Raw genomic sequence first — 17,377 nt, 5'->3', positions numbered from 1 at the left:
GGGCACGATCCTGGAGACCCGGGATCAAATCCCACATCGGGCTCCCTGTGCATGGAGCCTGCTTCTCCCTCTGCCTGTGTCTCTGCCTCTCTCTCTCTCTCTCTCTGTGACTATCATAAATAAATAAAAATAAATAAAAAAAAAATGGCAGAATACAGATGACAGAGGAACAAAGAGTCAGCAAACTCCGAGAGATCAGTAGAAATTATCCACCCTGAAGAATATAGAGGAAACAGATCAAAACAGAACAAACAAATACAGCAACCTGTAGAACAATATCAAACCTGAATTTGTGTCATTGGAGTACAATAAAAGGAGAAAAAGACTTGTTTAGAATTTTTTTTTTTTTAAGAAATAATGACTGAAATTTTTCCAGTCTTAGTGAGACACGAATATATGCAGTCAAGAAACTCACAAACCCCAAACAGGATAACCCAAAGAAAACCATGCCTCTTAAACATCATAATGAAACTGCTGAAAAACTGATTTAAAAAAAAAAAATCATGAAAGCAACCAGTGGAAAATGATACATATGGAGGAAAAATGTTTTGAATGACTACAGATTTCTCTTCAGAAACCATAAAGCCCATATTGACAGTGGGGCAATATTTCAAAGTGCTGATATTAAAAGAACTGTCAACTTAGAATTCTATCTCCAATGAAAATATTCCTTGAGAATTAAGGTGAAATTAGGCATCCTCAGATAATAGAAAATTTTAAAAGAATTGTCAGCTGATCTGCTCTAAAAATAAATGCTAAAAGTTCTTCAGACTGAAGGGAAATTATGCCAAAGGGGAAGTTGGAACTGGAGGGTGCCTTAAAAAGAGCAACATATTTATGTTGCTTATTAACTTTGTCTCCCTACAGAATATTATATATCTCTGCTCTGTTGATGTCAGACTTGATTACATGATTTGAATTAGTATAATGTATATATGTACATATATACATATATATACATATATGCACACATACACACTAATAGTATATATTTATAATATACTATATAATACGCTATACTAGTTACTAATATAATTATGCTATACTAGTTACTAATATACTCTTAGTGTGTATATATATATTTTATATATATACTATTGTATGTACATACATGTATTAATTTTCCTCCTTTCAAGATCTTTAATGCACAGGATTATTGAAAATGAAAGTTGTAGTGTTGTCAGGGGGGGGGGTTAATATATGTAGATGTGATATCTATGACAACTATAATATAAAGAGGGAGAGTAGGGGGACCTATATAATTATAAAGCATTTACATTTACTTGAAGTAGTAAAATGAAAACTGTAATGAGTGTGAAGTTAGGTATCTATATTGTGATTCCTAAAGCAACCATTAAAAAAAAAAAAGGAAATACAGAGAAATATAGATACCAATAGATAAAATAGAATACTAAAAACATTTCAAATAGTACATAATTAGGCAAGAAATGAGTTAACAGCAGAGCCAAACATAAGAAAGACAAACAAAACAGTAGATCTAAATCTAACCATATTAGGTACATTAAATGTAAATGGCCTAAACATACCATTTAAAAGACAGAGATTGTCAGATTGGATAAAAAAAAATCATGACCCAACAATATACTGTTTATTTAAAAATCCACTTTAAATGTCATGATACAGATAAGTTAGAGGTAAAAGAATGGAGAAATGCATATACCATACAAATACTAATTAAAAGAAAGCTGGAGTGACTATTAATATCAAGACAAACATTAGAACGAAGACCAGCAATAGAGACATGACGTAATGATAAACGGATCAGTTTATCCAAAATACATAACAATCGTTATTATGCTCTGAATAACAGAGCTTCCAAAAAGTGTGAAGCAAAAAGGAATAGGAATAAAAGAAGAAATAAATCCACAATTATACTTGGAGACTTCTGTACTCTACTTTCTATAATTGGTAGAACGAATGGACAGAAAACAGCAAGGCTATAGAAACCTGAACAACATCAACTTACTTGATTTAATTGACATTTGTATAACATTCCATCTGACATGAGCAGAATACGCATTCTTCTCAAGTGCACATGGAACATTCCCCAAGATAAACTTCATGTGTCATAAAGCAAACCTTAAAATTCTTGAAGAAATTGAAATCATACAAAGGATACTCTCTGACCACAAAGCATTTGAACTTAGAAATCAGTAACAGAAAGTTATGTGGAACATCCCCCAAATGATTGGAAATTGAACAACACTTTTCTAAATAACTCGTGTGTCAAAAAGGGAGACAAATTAGAAAATATATGAACTGAATAAAAATGCAAATATATGTCAGACATCTGAGGTAGGCTTAGTGGGAAATTTATGGCATCAAATACTTATGTTAAAAAAGAAGAAAGCTATCAAATGAATAATTCATGCTTTCACTTTAAGAATTTTTAAGAGAGAAGCAAAACTCAAAGCAAGCAGAAGGAAAAAATAAAAATGAGCACAGAAATCAATGAAACAAAAACAATAGAAAAAATCAATGAAACGAAAAGCTGATTCTTTGAAAAGAGTCAATAAAACTGATAAAACCCCAGCCAGACTGATCAGGGGCGGAGGAGGTGGGGTGGTGGCAAGGAGAAGACACAAATGAGCAGTATCAAGAGTGAAAGAGTGAGTCTTTACAGAATTAAAGATACTGTGGTCTACTCCATGTCCGTCAATTTGACAACTTAGTGGAACGGACTAATTCTTAGAAAAACACAAATCACCAAAATGTACTCAAGAAGTAAATAACCCAAATAATCACATATCTATTAAATAAGTTGACTTTGTTGTAGAAGTTTAAAACCTAACAAAGAAAACTTCAGGTCCAAATGGATTCATTGGTAAATACTACCAAACATTCAAAAAAAGAAATAATACTAATTTTACACTAATTTTACAATCTTTTCCAGAAAACAGAAGAAGGAGTACTTCCCAGCTTACTTTGTGAGCACCATTATCCTGATACCAAAACAAAACAAAGACATTACCAGAAAAGAAAATTATAGACCAATATTCCACATAAACATAGATATAAAAGTCATCAACAAAAACATAGGCAAAATAATGTTGATAGCAACAGTGTTCACAGTAACCAAAATGTGGAAACAACCCAAATGTCCAGTGGTGGATGAATGGATAAACAATATGTGGTATATACATACACTGGAATATTATTACACCTTTAAAACGAATGAAATCCTGATACATGCTATAACGTGGGTGAACCTTTAAGACTTTATGCCAAGTGAAATAAACCAGACACAAAAGGACAAATACTGTATGATTCCACTTGCATGAAGTACCTAGAATAGTTGAATTCATAGTGACAGAAAGCAGAATAGTGGTTACTAGGGGCTGGAGAGAGGAGAGAATGGAGAGTTAGTGTTTAATGTGTTCAGAGGTTTAGTTTGAGATGATAAAAAAGTTCTGGGGCTAGGTGGGACTAATGGTTGCACAACATCATGGATGTACTTAAGGCACTGAACTGTACACTTAAATGTGGTTAAATAGTAAGTTTCATGTTATTTGTTACCACACACATACAGCAATACTAGCAAACTGAGCCCAGGAACATATAAAAAGGACGATATAGCATTAACCTTATAGTTTGCAACTGGCTTATCCCCTCCATCCAAAACCACTATTAGATTTATCTTCCTAAAGCATAATTCTGATCAAGTGATTTTCCTACTCAAATCTTAAATGCCGGGATCCCTGGGTGGCGCAGAGGTTTGGTGCCTGCCTTTGGCCCAGGGCGCGATCCTGGAGACCCGGGATCAAGTCCCATGTCGGGCTCCCGGTGCATGGAGCCTGCTTCTCCCTCTGCCTGTGTCTCTGCCTCTCTCTCTCTCTCTCTCTCTCTCTCTCTCTCTGTGACTATCTTAAATAAATTTAAAAAAAATTATTAAATGCCTACCAAGTAAACATTTTCATCAGGTGTCTAAAGCCTGCTATAGTCAGGTCCCAGTTTACCTGTCTGGCCAAGTCCACCATTACTTTCACGCACTTGTCTTCTGTTTTAACCAAACAACTATATGCTTTCCCAGAATACTCTTTAATTTCTTATCTCCATGCTTTTGAACATGCTTCTTATTTTTCCTCCTTGAATTCTCTCCCTAACCCTGACTAATCTCTACCATATAAATTCTCATATTTCAAAACCCAGCTGAAAGTGGACTTCTCCCTAATGCTTTTGTAATTCCTCTATCTAGTTGTAATTTCTTGCTGCAACATGTACTGTCTTATGTTGACTTTTGGGAGTGTTTATTGAGCACTTGTCTGTTGATAGGGTTCTGTGCTAGGTTTCAAGAGTTCAATAATGAATAAGACACATTCCTTCCCTCTTAGAGTTTACTATCTTAGCACACAGGACAGACATATAAATGTTTGAAATACTCTAAAGGCTGAGCTGGGAATATACAACAAGCACTTACTAGTACTTATATTTTACCATATATCTGTCTTAGTTTCTCTATTAGAGTGCGCATGCTCCTACGAGGCAAGGTATCGTACTCCCCTGCAGCACTCAATTCCTTGCATAAAGTGTGTACCATTAAATATCTGCAATGAATACTGAACTGTTCTTATTAGATTTCTTTATTCAAGGCAACCTATAAAGTTTAACGAACAATTGCACACTATTTCTTCAATCTTTTATCTTTTGGGGCATTATCCAACAGACAGTAAAAATAACTTAAAGCTCTGGGTGATTCCTGGATAGAATCTCAAAATACCAAACAATTTCAGCAGCTTACATAGGAATTCCTCTGTTCCTCAAGGTTGCTTTTATACAGACAGTAGTCATATTTACCTAAAAGTTCCTAGAAATTATTGCAAGTTGTGAGAATTAGTATATCCTCATCTTGAGAAATTTAATAACTCTAGTAAGAGATCTATAATGTGGGAGAGTTAATATAATGTGAAAGTCCTTTATGAAACTTTTAAGTTTTAAAAAACATCATTTTATAGGATGTTTCCTTCAAATTGTTTTACTTTTATTGAGACATTCTGATTTGATATTTAAGTTTATTCACTACACCAAAGTTGGTATTTTAATTACGATACATGAAAACGGGTCATGTTCCTATTTTCCAGTGGCCCTGTCAAACGACAATAATATGGCTTAAACAGTAAGGTTTATGTATAGATATTTTATCTGAGAGTTAAATAAATCCTTTTTTCCATGTTTGTAGAAGCAACCAAATCTATAACACTTATCAAAAATAGTATTACCAAACACTAGATTTAAATTGAATCTTGTAAGCATTAACCATAAAAGACAAAATAAGTTGTACCCCATCAAAAGGAAAAATTTCATCAAATCAAAAACTTCTATTCTAAAGATACCTTTTAGAAAATGAAAAGGCAAGCCACAGACTGGGAAAAAATATTCACATTGCATATATCTGACAAAGTACTTATATCTAGAATATATAAATAACTCTTAAAACTTAATAATAGACAAAACACAGTTTAAAAATTGGCAAAATATTTGGGGTGCTGGCTGGCTCAGGTGGTTAAGCATCCAACTCTTGATTTCAGCTCAGGTCATGATCTCAGGGTCATGAGACTGGGCCTCTGCATTGGCTCAGTGCTCAATGACTCTGTTTCTCTCTCTCTCTCTCTCTCTCTCTCAAATAAATCTTTTTTTAAAAAATGGCAAAATATTTACAGACACTTTACAAAAAGAAGGTATATAAATAGCCAAGAAAGAGATGCTCAACAATAATCATCAGGAACTTCTAAGTTACTGTGTGTAGCAATAGCTTATTCCTCCTTATTGCTGTGTAGTATTCTGTAGCATGAGAATAGTGCAGTCCTTTAACTTATTCTCCTGTTGATGGATATCTGAATTATTTCTAGTTGTGAACTATTGTGAATAAAGTTGCTATGAGCATTCTGGCCCATGGTTTTAGTATATGTGCTGCCAAAGTGAGCACTGGCCCATGGTTTTTAGGTAGATATATGCACTTACTTGTTTTGAGTTTTTACCAACCACTTCATATAAAGATTTGTTTAGCTTTGATAGATACTGCTGAACACTTTTCTAAAGTTATGTGCCTATTTGTTCTATTTCCAATAATGTATAAGAGTTCCAATTGCTTCGTATCCTTGTCAACACTTAATATTGTTCCTTTCAACTTGAACTATTCTAGGAATTCTGAAGCAATATCTCATTGTGGCTTTAATCTGCATTTTGCCATAACTAATTGTGTTGAGCACTTTTCATATGTTATTGCACATTGGATAGATATGCAAATTAAAACTAGCACAAGGATACTACATTACTTAGTAGAGTAGCCAAAATTTTAAAAACTGACATTATCCAAGTGTTAATGTGAGTGTTTAACAACTGAAACTGTCATACATTGATGTTGGGAGGGTAATATGGTCAACCAGTGGAGAATGGTTTGGCAATTTCTTATAAACATAAGCATAATTATCATAGGATTCAACAGGTCGCACTCATAGATATTTACTTAAAGGAAATGAAACCACATGTCCACACAAAAACTTTTACTCAAATGTTCATAGCATTTTTATTTATAATAGCCAATAAAGCCTCCCAAAAAACCTTGGAAATAACACAGATGTCTATTCATCAATAAGTGAATGGACAAATTGGTATATCCATGTATCCCTACTGCTTAGCAATATCCCTACTGCTTAGCAATAAAAACAAATGAGCTACCAATTGGTTCAACAACATGAATGAATTTTAAAAACATCACGAGCAAAAGAAGCCCTCTATAAAAGAGTATATATTGTATGATCCCATTTATATGAAGTCTAAGAACAAGCAAAACCAATCTATGGTGGTAGAAGTCAGAAAACAATTGTGTCTGCCGGGTTGTGGTAGAAGTGCTATAGTTGTTGCCTGAAAAGGAGTGATGACAATGCTTTAGATCTTGTTTGGGTAGTTGATTACCTGAGAGTGTACTATTGCCAAAATTCATCAAACAAAACACTTCAAGCTCTGTGCCTTTTATCATATATAAAGTATTGTTCAGTTTTTAAAAGTAGAAATAATTTACCCTTATCAAAGGAGACCTTAAATAAACGAGTACTTAAATATCATTGGTTGTTTTTCTGTTCTGTCCTGGCATTTTATTAACCAGCATTTCATCTCATCTAGATCTCTTCTTCTAAGTTGATTAGAGTGCTACAGTAACTCTTCTCAAGTTTGTATCTTTGGCTTCCTCAATCTGGTAGCAGAACTGTCTTTATTCTAAAACACGTCTTCAAAAAAAAAAAAAAAAAACACATCTTCAGGATTTTAAACAAAATTATACCAAAACCTTTCATGTAATTTGACCTCAACTGAAAGTTTTAAGTAATTTGAAGTGATGAAAATAGGTTAACTTGAGTTTCTAGTTTCCAGATTGTTGGGAATGCTATGCCTCCTTTCCTCTGGCTTTGGGTCATCTATTTTCTCCACATGGCCAAAGAAAAAAGGTTTCTTTTTGCTAAATATGTGAAAACCTGTACAACTTCATCTTTTTTCCTGAGTGGAAGGAATTAACTTCCCTTTTAAGGGTCATTTTTTTTTAAGTCAATTTTCTGACGGAGAAAAGCCCTGGTATTTCTTCTGCAGCCCTTCTTCTAGAACAAAATGTATAGTAAACAATCAATATATGGTAAGTGATTAATAAGATTTTTCTTGATGGCTATTAGAAAGCATATTATGAGATGTAAGCTTTAATTTTTTCCAAAGCTCCAGTTGAAATGTAGCTGGGCAGAGACATAATAAATAATTGTAATAAGAAAACCAAATTTGCAAACAAAGGTAGGTCATAATTTGGAAACAACATTGCTCACTATGCTTGGAATGCATTTTGTGAAATGTTTTCACTTTCACTATACTGCCATTAATTAGTTGATTATTGATTATCTAGGCTATTGAGAAAGTAATGGCATGAGCAATAAATTGCAGAGGGCAGAGACTGCATCTTCGTATTTGGTTCTATGGTACCAAATAAACACTGAAAATGAACAGAGCTAGATAAGAAATAGACACATATGGTGTACTTAACGTAATTCCCAAACCATTTGTATTAATTCCAGAATTGTCCTATATGGACATATGTCTGATATTTTTGTCCAGCTTTGAAGACATTATGGTTGAGGTGATTGAGAAAGAGCCGAAAAATAGCTCTGCTTGCTTGCTTGCTTTTAAATATTTTATTTATTTATTCATGAGAGATACAGAGAGACAGGCAGAGACATAGGCCGAGGAAGAAGCACACTCCCCACAGGGAGATGTGGAACTCTATCCTAGGACCCCAGGACCTGAGCCAAAGGCAGATGCTCAACCACCGAGCCACCCAGGTGCCCCAAGGTCAGCATTTTGAAATTCCTTCCTGTTGGCCATTTCATGGTAGAGATTGAAAGTCCCACCTCTCAGGGTGCCTGGGTGGCTCACTAGGTTCAGTGTCTAGCTTTTGATCTCAGCTTAGATCTTGACCTAAGCATTCAAACCCCAGGTTGGGTGCCACACAGGGCATGGAGCCTACTTAGAAAAAAAAAAGAAAGAAAATCCCACCTCTCAAGCTAATAACACAGAGCAATAACAGAAGCTGAATTATGTGGTTCCCCCTTGTTGTGGCTGAGGATGTGAAGTCTCCTTTTTAAGCCCTCTCTTAGACTTCAGGTCACATGGAGGAATAAAAAGTCTAACTACTTAACAAATTTTAAGACCTCAAGACTTCTTAACCTTGGAATCAGTTCAGGCAATTATTACAAAAGCAATTTGAAAGGTTAAAAGTGAACTCTGTGTAAACTTATTACTAAGAAAATGAAAGTCTTATCTGCCTACAGGTAATTGAGAGTTTATTTTTCCATTCTAAGGTACTTAGTGGTGTATTGATCCTCAAATAATAGTTCTTAACCTTCTTTGGGTCACAGATCCCTTTGAGAATCCGATGAATTTCTTTCCTGCCTGACCCCACAGTATTTTTTAATTGCCTGCTATGTGCCAGGCATTGTTTTGTACTCCCTAGCTCCAAAAATGTCTGTTTGCATATATACATATCATTTCGCATGAATACAACTTTAGGGATTTTATTGAATTCCTGAAGCCCTTTAGAGTCAAGAAACATCTTTAAAATAATTGTATGGCTAAAATACTTGACATTCTTGCTAGGCAGAATGTTAGTATTTGCAGGAGTAAGAAGAGAATGTTCTGTTAAGGATCTGTCCAGCAATATAAGATCCTTAAAGTAAACTCATTCAGATCCTGGGAAGTATGGAATGGGGGACAAGGAATTTGACATCTCATATGCAGTTAGAATAGGTAAAGTATACAGCCTTGCTCTTCTATTGTACATGAGAGCATCATTGGTTGCACTAGATAACCAAGGATTCTTTCTACCAGCTAGAAGTCTGTGCTTAGTAAGAAAGAAAGACCACCAAAATTTAAAAATTGAAATGTGGTCGCTGAATCTTGCCCAGTGTCTGTAAGTCTCCTTTGCCATTCTAACTGAAAAATTGTTCCATTTATTATGCACCAGTGCTCCTAAAGCTAATGTGTTTTAATGTATGATTAAAGGTTATACATCTCCTGTGACTTGAGTGATGAAACTTGTCACTCTGACCTTAACCCAGAATTACTCTTTTGTTCTGTCAATGCTCAGTTCAAGCTGAAAAGAAAAGATCTAAACTCTAAAGGAGGTTGTTAATCTAACTGGCATCCTATCAATTAAAGAAGGCTCTGAAAAGCCTCATGTAATGCAAATTTTCACTTGTGAGCCATGAGGTACGTCTGGGTTTCATGTTTTTGTTTTTTACTGTGTTGAGTTGTGATACTGGTAGCTCCTTGAAACACACAAGGTGGGTAAACAATGCTTCTCTTCACCCTGACCACCCAATTTACACAGCCTCCAGACTTTCATCATTTATTATCAGGGGACTCCTAGATACAGAGCCATCACATAAATTTAATGGGAAGCTGTATATGCATTTCTAAACTTATTTGACTTAGCAATCTGGCATGCTTAGATGAAGAATCCATGTGGCAAAGGTGATACACAGATACTATGTGAGAGAGAAATTAAAGTGAAGTTACTTTTATTTTATCCTAAACCATAAACACTTTTTTAGGATTCTCAGCTTTTACCAAAGAAACACCTGCATAGTCATGCTATTTGGATTCATATAACTACATTTGTGGCTCAGAGATAGACTGTATTTTATATTTTGTTTCTAAGAGTTTGGCATGATCGAAGTCTAAATCTTGGCAGAGGAAAAACTGGATTCCAAAATACTTTCTGAAATGCTTACTGTGTGAAGTATCTTTCAGTTTCTCTATGCTAACACAATGCTTTACAGATAGTAAGTGCTCATTATGGCTACATTCAGTGTTCATATCTGTCCTTTTAGAGTCTATCTTTTATATTACTTATTTTTGTCCAAAAATCATTTAGAAAATAGTTTCAGATGATCAATTTGAAACTATTGGTTTAATTTACTTCTTAACCTACAGAAGGAAAAATTGCAATTTTTCATATTCTTCTGGATTTTGGAGAAAGAAAGCAATTTTAACTAAGAATTTGTGTTAGAATTATCCTATATACGGCCTTGGAGCTCTTATTTAACTTAAGTGGGACCAAAACATGATTCAGCTGTTTATAACATAAAAGGCTTTGGGGAAAGTAGTATCTCCTATATCCATAATTCTAGATTAAGGTCAAATTGGAAAAAGTACAGAAGCTTTGGCTCATTTTCCATCAGTTGAGCAGAAGTATTCAGCTCCTTTTGGTAGGGCACTTAGAAATTTTTCATTGATTGTATACTTTATAATTAGGGTATTTTCAGCAAAGCTATTCTTATAATTATTAAACACTTGGTTAAGGGGCACCTGGGTGGCTGAGTGGTTGAGCATCTGCCTTTGGCATAGGTCATGACCCAGGGTCCTGGGATCGAGTTCCACATCAGGCTCCCTGCATGGAGTCTGCTTCTCCCTCTGCCTGTGTCTCTGCCTTTCTCTCTGTGTCTCTCATGAATAAATAAATAAGATTTTTTTTTAAAAAAGCATTTGGTTAAATAATCTGATTCAAATATGAGGAAGTTGCTTTTCATTGGAACAAGTGTTGATCTGTAGAGATACTCTTTTATGTTTAGGTTAAACATATATTTTTTGCAAACTACAGTTGTGTGAGATAAGACTTATTTTACTACATTGAGATTTACTTAAGATAGTACATTTTCAGTCTGTTGCCGGAATAATTGACGTTGCATATAAATCTTATGTTTTTAAGATAATTTAGGTACTTGTATATGTAATTTCAAATTAGTATGATTAGACATGACTGGAACTTGAATTCTTTTTTTCTACTAGATCGAAGTACTATTATATTCTGAAGATAAATGGATGTGATTTTGCAGATTGATTATATTCTTTGAGCTCTTAGTTGCCAGGGCCTGACAGATATTCAATCAGGAAGACTGATACATGGTAGAATTGTTGTAATAATAAATACACATAAAATGAATACATTAGTGCCTGCATAGTGCTGGATCAATAGAAATACACAATCTTAGGGAGCTCATCCCCCTAATGACAAAATCCCATCAACATTACTAATGCCTAAGGTTATCAAATGTTTAGAGCTAAATAAACTCCAGTTAGAAGGAGAAATAAAGGAGCAATGTAAGGAGAATCCTCGTGCTGTAATCCCTGGGAGAGGTTGTGATCATTGAATACAGAGGATCTAGGACATCTAGTCTGGGATGTGTAATTAGTCCAGAATGGGATAACTATTAATATTAACATTACAAGGAGTATTGATAGTCTACGATCTTGATGTCTAATTTCAGTTCAACTCAGCAAATATTTGTTGAACGTCTACCACGTGCTAGTCATTATACTGGAGCTCATAGTCTAGTGGAGGAAACAGTTTTATAAATACTTAATTAGGACATGCGCTTGCTTTATTTATTTATTTACTTCTTTATTTATTGTCCAGGGATATACAGAAACCTAAAAGAGGAACAGAAAAATTGAGACCATTTATCCCTAGAGGAATGGGAAAACCTGAGTCTTCAGGAGGACTATTAGCTCAGAGAGGAGGAAAGGACACTTTGGGGAACACTTGTTTGTTATTTCTAGTCTAGGAGATTTTGAAATTAATCAGCAGGATTATGAACAAAAAGAAAATATAAATTTAAATGACAGAAAACAGAATAAGTTGTTCCTATTTATTATTACTGATGACTCTTTTTGCTTCCTTTTTAAAAAGGCTATTTATACTCTGTTAAATCTCTTAGATTAAAGGAACTTTCCCTTAAAATAAATAAAATTAGGAAGTTAGTGTATCATGGCAGAGATTCCATCTGGCCTTTCATGAACTTGAGACAAGTAGCAGACCTCAAGAGTCTCATTTGGGGAGGATAATGACCTCTGTGGAGATTAGGAAGGTCTAACAACATAACATGCACTTGCTATAAATAAAAACTTTTTAAAAGATAAATCCATCCTTTGCTTTTTTTTTTTTTTTTTTTTTTTTTTTACGATTTTATTTATTTATTCATGAGAGACACCGAGAGAGAGAGGCAGAGACATAGGCAGAGGGAGAAGCAGGCTCCATGCAGGGAAGCCTGGTGTGGGACTCGATCCCAGGACTCCGGGATCATGCCCTGAGCCAAAGTTCAGACACTCAACCGCTGAGCCACCCAGGTGTCCCCATCCTTTTCTCTCAAAATAATAAGTGCTGGTTTGTAGTTGGAGATACATATTAATTTAGTCCAAATTATATAATGCTTTAGTTGAGAGATTGTTTTTGTGGTTGTTGTTTATGGCATTAACTTTCTAATGAAGTTAACTTATTTAGAAAGAAAGTTGTTATACTCCACACTATTTATTTAGATTTTCTGCTGTTTCTCCCAAAAATGTTCATGAGGATTAGCCACCCATAAAATAGAGACTGCTTCTCATCTACCGTGAACCTTCCGATGTTTTGAGATCATAGGATCACTGATTTGTGAGGTGCAGTAAAACTATGTCATATGAAAAGAACCAGACCAAGGGCCAAAGATAACAGTGCTATGTAGACTCTGTGGCCAGTGAAGATTTTGTTTTACAAGATTGTGTCCGTGTTTGGTCAGTAGAGCTAAGGCAGAAGGTGAATGAAAGAACATTACTTTAAAGGCATTAAAGAACATGATGAAGAAAAACATTTTTAGTACAAAGCCTTCCAAATGGGGTAGAAGTATAGAATCGACATAGAGCTGCCAAACATAGTTTGTGTTTTCCATCTGTGGCTGCCAGTACATGGGCAGAGTGATTGCTGTCCTCGTACTCGCCACCGTAAAAGAATGGCCAATACTAGAAATCTCGGATTCCTCTTTCTTTCCTTCCTTCCATACTCATCACCTCCCACCCTTCCCTTTTGCCTCTTTTCCTCTTGAGAGTCCATATGAACCTTGGTTTTAGAGAAGGCTCATTCCCATCTCTTATAATCAAGCCTACAACTCAAACATAAAACTTGTTTCAGTCTTATGTATTTCATTTGTAAGGCTAGAGGAAGAGCATATTTCAGAGCAAACAGATGGAACCAGTCAAAACGTCTTTAGCTGAGTCATTTCACCTTGTGAGACCACACATTCCTCGCTAGTGAAATAGGCTATTGAACTGCACACTTCTCAGCTGCCTTCCAGCTCTAAAACTTCACAGTTCTAACTTTCTAATTTCCTTGCTACCTTGCGATCTTTCAGGGGGTAACAGCTGTGTGTGTGTGCTTACTACCAAATACCAGCAACCAGTCATCATCAGTGTCAATATTATAGAAACTTGAACCAGAGAAATGGTACCATAAATCAAGAAAAATGATATTTGAGTGAAGTCTCTAAAACAAATGCTTACATCAAATGTATGATTAGATGCTCTTGGCTCTTACATTGGGCTTATTATCCCACTCATTTGGGAAAGACTTGATGAAAGGAATGGGGTTTGAAAGAATTTTAAAATTTTGGTTTATCCTTCAGCACGCAGAAGAGATTTGTGTAATTCACACTACCCCAAATCCATAGTTTTCCTAGTGAAAAAAAGAATTTAAATGCCTTCTTTGCTGCATTCCAACTAAGAAATATATATCCCTGTGCTTTTGAGTGAAATTACTGCTAAAGGGAGAGAGAGAGAGGAGAGTATTACCCTATCAGATATCCTTCTCTTGCCTGTCTAAATTTTACATGTGGTTATGTATTATCTATTTCTTAACTGTATGGAAATATGCCTTTATATTTTAAAGTTGCACAAATATTAGTCTGAGTCCTTGGTAAAAAATTGCAAGCTACCATTCATGATTTGGAGTTGAAAGATATTTGGGGTAGAATATGGAACAAATGATAAATGTCTTAAAAGAACAGATTATATAGAAATATTTGTTAGGAACATAAACTAGATGAGGTAAATCCCCACAGAACATCCAGAATGAACTAACACTCCATGCTAATAACAATGCAAGAGTTTGGGATGCCTGGGTGGCTTAGCAGTTTAGCAACTGCCTTCGGCTCAGGGCATGATCCTGGGGTCCTGGGATCAAGTCCCACATCGGGCTCCCTGCATGGAGCCTGCTTCTCCCTCTGCCTGTGTCTCTGCCACTCTCCTTCTGTCTCTCATTAATAAATAAATTTAAATCTTTTTTTTTTTAATAAATTTAAATCTTAAAAAGAAAAAAAAGAATCCAAGAGTTCCTTTTTTTTTTTTTTTTTTTAAGATTTTATTTATTTATTCATAGAGACACAGAGAGACTCGATCCAGGGTCTCCAGGATCACACCCTGGGCTACGGGCGGCGCTAAACTGCTGCGCCACCGGGGCTGCCCAGAATCTAAGAGTTCTAAATGAATGTGTATCTAAGGACATTTTGAGACTGCCTCTGATGACCTCTTAATTAGCCTCTTAACATTTTATCAACTTTAGATTTTTCTGCTGAAGAAATCAAAAAAGAAGAAAATACCATTATCAGATACCATCAGCTTGCTCTGTCACCTATGTGTACCTAACAATATTCAGACATGAAATCTAATACAAGATTTTGCTTTCCTCAATCTTCCACACAAAATTAAAAGGAAAAGGGAAGGTTGATGCTGCAATAGATACATAAAGGCAATATTACCTTGCCTGTTGCCCCAAACAATGGTTTTGTTTCTGAGTGAGAGTTTCCAAAGCATGAGATAGACCAGGACAGTGTGATTTTCGGGAAAACTTCACAACTGTGCTGTTGAAAAGTCCTGCATTAAATACGAAGAGGATTGCCAAAAGGATGAGACCTTATGTCACACATTCTAGACATCATTAGAATATTTTGGAGTACATTTCAATATGTTCTTCCTATTCTTTCCTCCACTTTGGGTTTCTTACCTCCAGGAGGGATGTAGAAGCAGTTGAGTTGAGCTTCATGCACCAAAGTGCCCTTAAACTTCACCTCTGCTTCAGCAGCAGAGTGGCTGGAAAGCGGCTGGTATGCAGGCACAGAGGGCTGGCCAAAGGCTCGAAGCATGGTCAACTTCCAGATGTGTGCTCACGGGTCAGATTTTTTAAGGAAATAAATCTCTTCCTCGGGAGCTTCTCCCCTTGTAACTTCCTAAAGCCCAGAGATTCTTCCCACAGTAACGTTTTAAGCGTTCCACGGGCTTAAACCGCATGTCACCTCGCTGCAACTTTAGGTCACAGTGATTACTTTTTCAGATTTAGAATTTGAAAAACCACACCTTCTTTTTGGGTTCTTTTCAACGAGTTTTTCCTTCCTCATCTGCCATACTCACTGCCCACCTAAAGATGGGCCTCTCCCCCAGTGGCTCTACAGGAAAACTGGAATTGAGACGTGAGGTAAATGGCTTCTGTCAGCATGTCAGCTCATCACCTCCCTGAGGCGTGATGATCTCTGGTTTTCATATATCACCACGAGCTGCTTTGATATACCCTCTTGTGCAGGAGAGCGATAGGCTTGTCCAGGGGTTGGGAGGCCTTGGGCCTCAGAGGCAGAAAACTTCGGTTGGAATGTGCACGCTCATGGGCCTGCTGCCCCCTTCCCGCTGGAATGCAACCCAAGTCGCAAAACTATTTTAAGGAGAAAAAACTTAGGCCCAGTTTGACATTTTATCTTGGTGCCAGGACTGTTGGTAAATCTGGTTTTTTTCTACACTGACTGGTTACATTTTATGTTCAAACTGAATATTAAATGGGATGAAAGTGCTATTTCAGAATGAGCCGTTTTAATCTTGAAGTCATGTTGTTTTAGAGATAAATGGTTAGGTCCTAAAGAAATCTCCAGTGTTTTAAATAGTATTACAAACATGGTTTTCACGTTGGAAAGATGTTTTCATAGCATTTTTCCTGCCTAAATCTGCATTTCAGTTATCTCATGATAATGACGTTGTCAAACTGCTTTTCTGTTTGTATCAACAGTTTCCTTGGCATTCCACTCTTAGGAAAACCTAATTCCTTATGTCAAATGCCACAAATATGTAACATCAAACATAGAAACAAAATGACACTCAGGACATTTCTAATATCCTACAGATGAGGCACAAATGGCTGGCTTCCCTGCTGCCACGGGACCTGAGGTTTCTTAGTCATGCTGTCTTTCTCCCCTGTTACCACCTTTCTTTTTTGATGCTTTTGGAAAACCCAGTCTCCCAGGAAAGGAAGTTATCACTATAATCAAAAAGTAGGGTAGGCGGCTAGTTTTATAACTAAGATTAAAACCATCATAACACAAAAGTATTCAGATTTATTGTCTTTGAGTGTCGGTGATCCAATGTACTTTTCTTATAGGGACACAAGGCTAGGTGGGTTAGTGTGTAGCAATATGTGTAGGCAACCAAAGTAGGCATTAGTGTCTATGGTCTGCAAACAACCTTGAATGAAAAGTTTTAAGATACACATTTAATGATTTTGAGATGAAAGAACTTCTTTTTGATATTAAGGCTGTCTTAGCACATAGGCTTCAGAAATCAGATGTTCTTTTTTCAAAAGATTATCAATGTGTTAAAGAGGGATATTTGTATGTATTTCTAAGAGAATAAAATGGTCTTGTTCAAGAAAATGCTAGACGGTTCTTTACATTTTTTTCCCCTCTTCACATGTTGATTGGTAAGATAAAGATTCCTGGCACACTAATCATAAAAAGTTTAAAACCCGATGGCCACCTTTTGGCAAGTCAGTAATTCAAATTTATAGGGTTCCTTTTAAAAATATCTCCTTAAAATAGTACTGAGAAGACATTTCTTGAAGCTTTTGTTATCTGAGTCATTACTGACAAGAAGCAGAAATCCCACACTGAGCCATTGGTCAGGTTGGGGGGGGGGGCTGTCAAAGCATCACAGCTGTTTTTCTTTTGTTTTGTTTGTTTATTTATTGATTTATTTATTGATT

At 35.8% G+C, this 17,377-nt stretch overlaps 2 protein-coding genes across 24 annotated transcripts in view; one reads left to right on the top strand and one right to left on the bottom strand.

Moving 5' to 3' along the window:
• CACNA1C (calcium voltage-gated channel subunit alpha1 C) overlaps positions 1-15,901 on the bottom strand; it is a 746,135-nt gene extending 730,234 nt beyond the window's left edge. For 15 of the 20 annotated variants that reach the window (XM_077871652.1, XM_077871660.1, XM_077871667.1 and 12 more), the window contains exon 1: positions 15,362-15,899. In XM_077871652.1, the coding sequence (XP_077727778.1) occupies positions 15,362-15,500 (139 nt within the window). In that variant the 5' untranslated portion in view covers positions 15,501-15,899. Of the gene's footprint in view, positions 1-15,361 lie in introns of all 20 variants that reach the window. The other 5 variants (XM_077871648.1, XM_077871650.1, XM_077871649.1 and 2 more) reach the window with 2 other exon arrangements.
• Positions 1-17,377, top strand: part of DCP1B (decapping mRNA 1B) — a 54,117-nt gene that overhangs the window by 18,358 nt on the left and 18,382 nt on the right. The window lies entirely within an intron of this gene.

This window comes from Canis aureus, chromosome 25, assembly GCF_053574225.1.
Source record: "Canis aureus isolate CA01 chromosome 25, VMU_Caureus_v.1.0, whole genome shotgun sequence".
Taxonomy (NCBI): domain Eukaryota; kingdom Metazoa; phylum Chordata; class Mammalia; order Carnivora; family Canidae; genus Canis; species Canis aureus.
The sequence above is the reverse complement of the archived record's forward strand: the minus strand, read 5'-3'. Positions and strand labels throughout refer to the sequence as shown.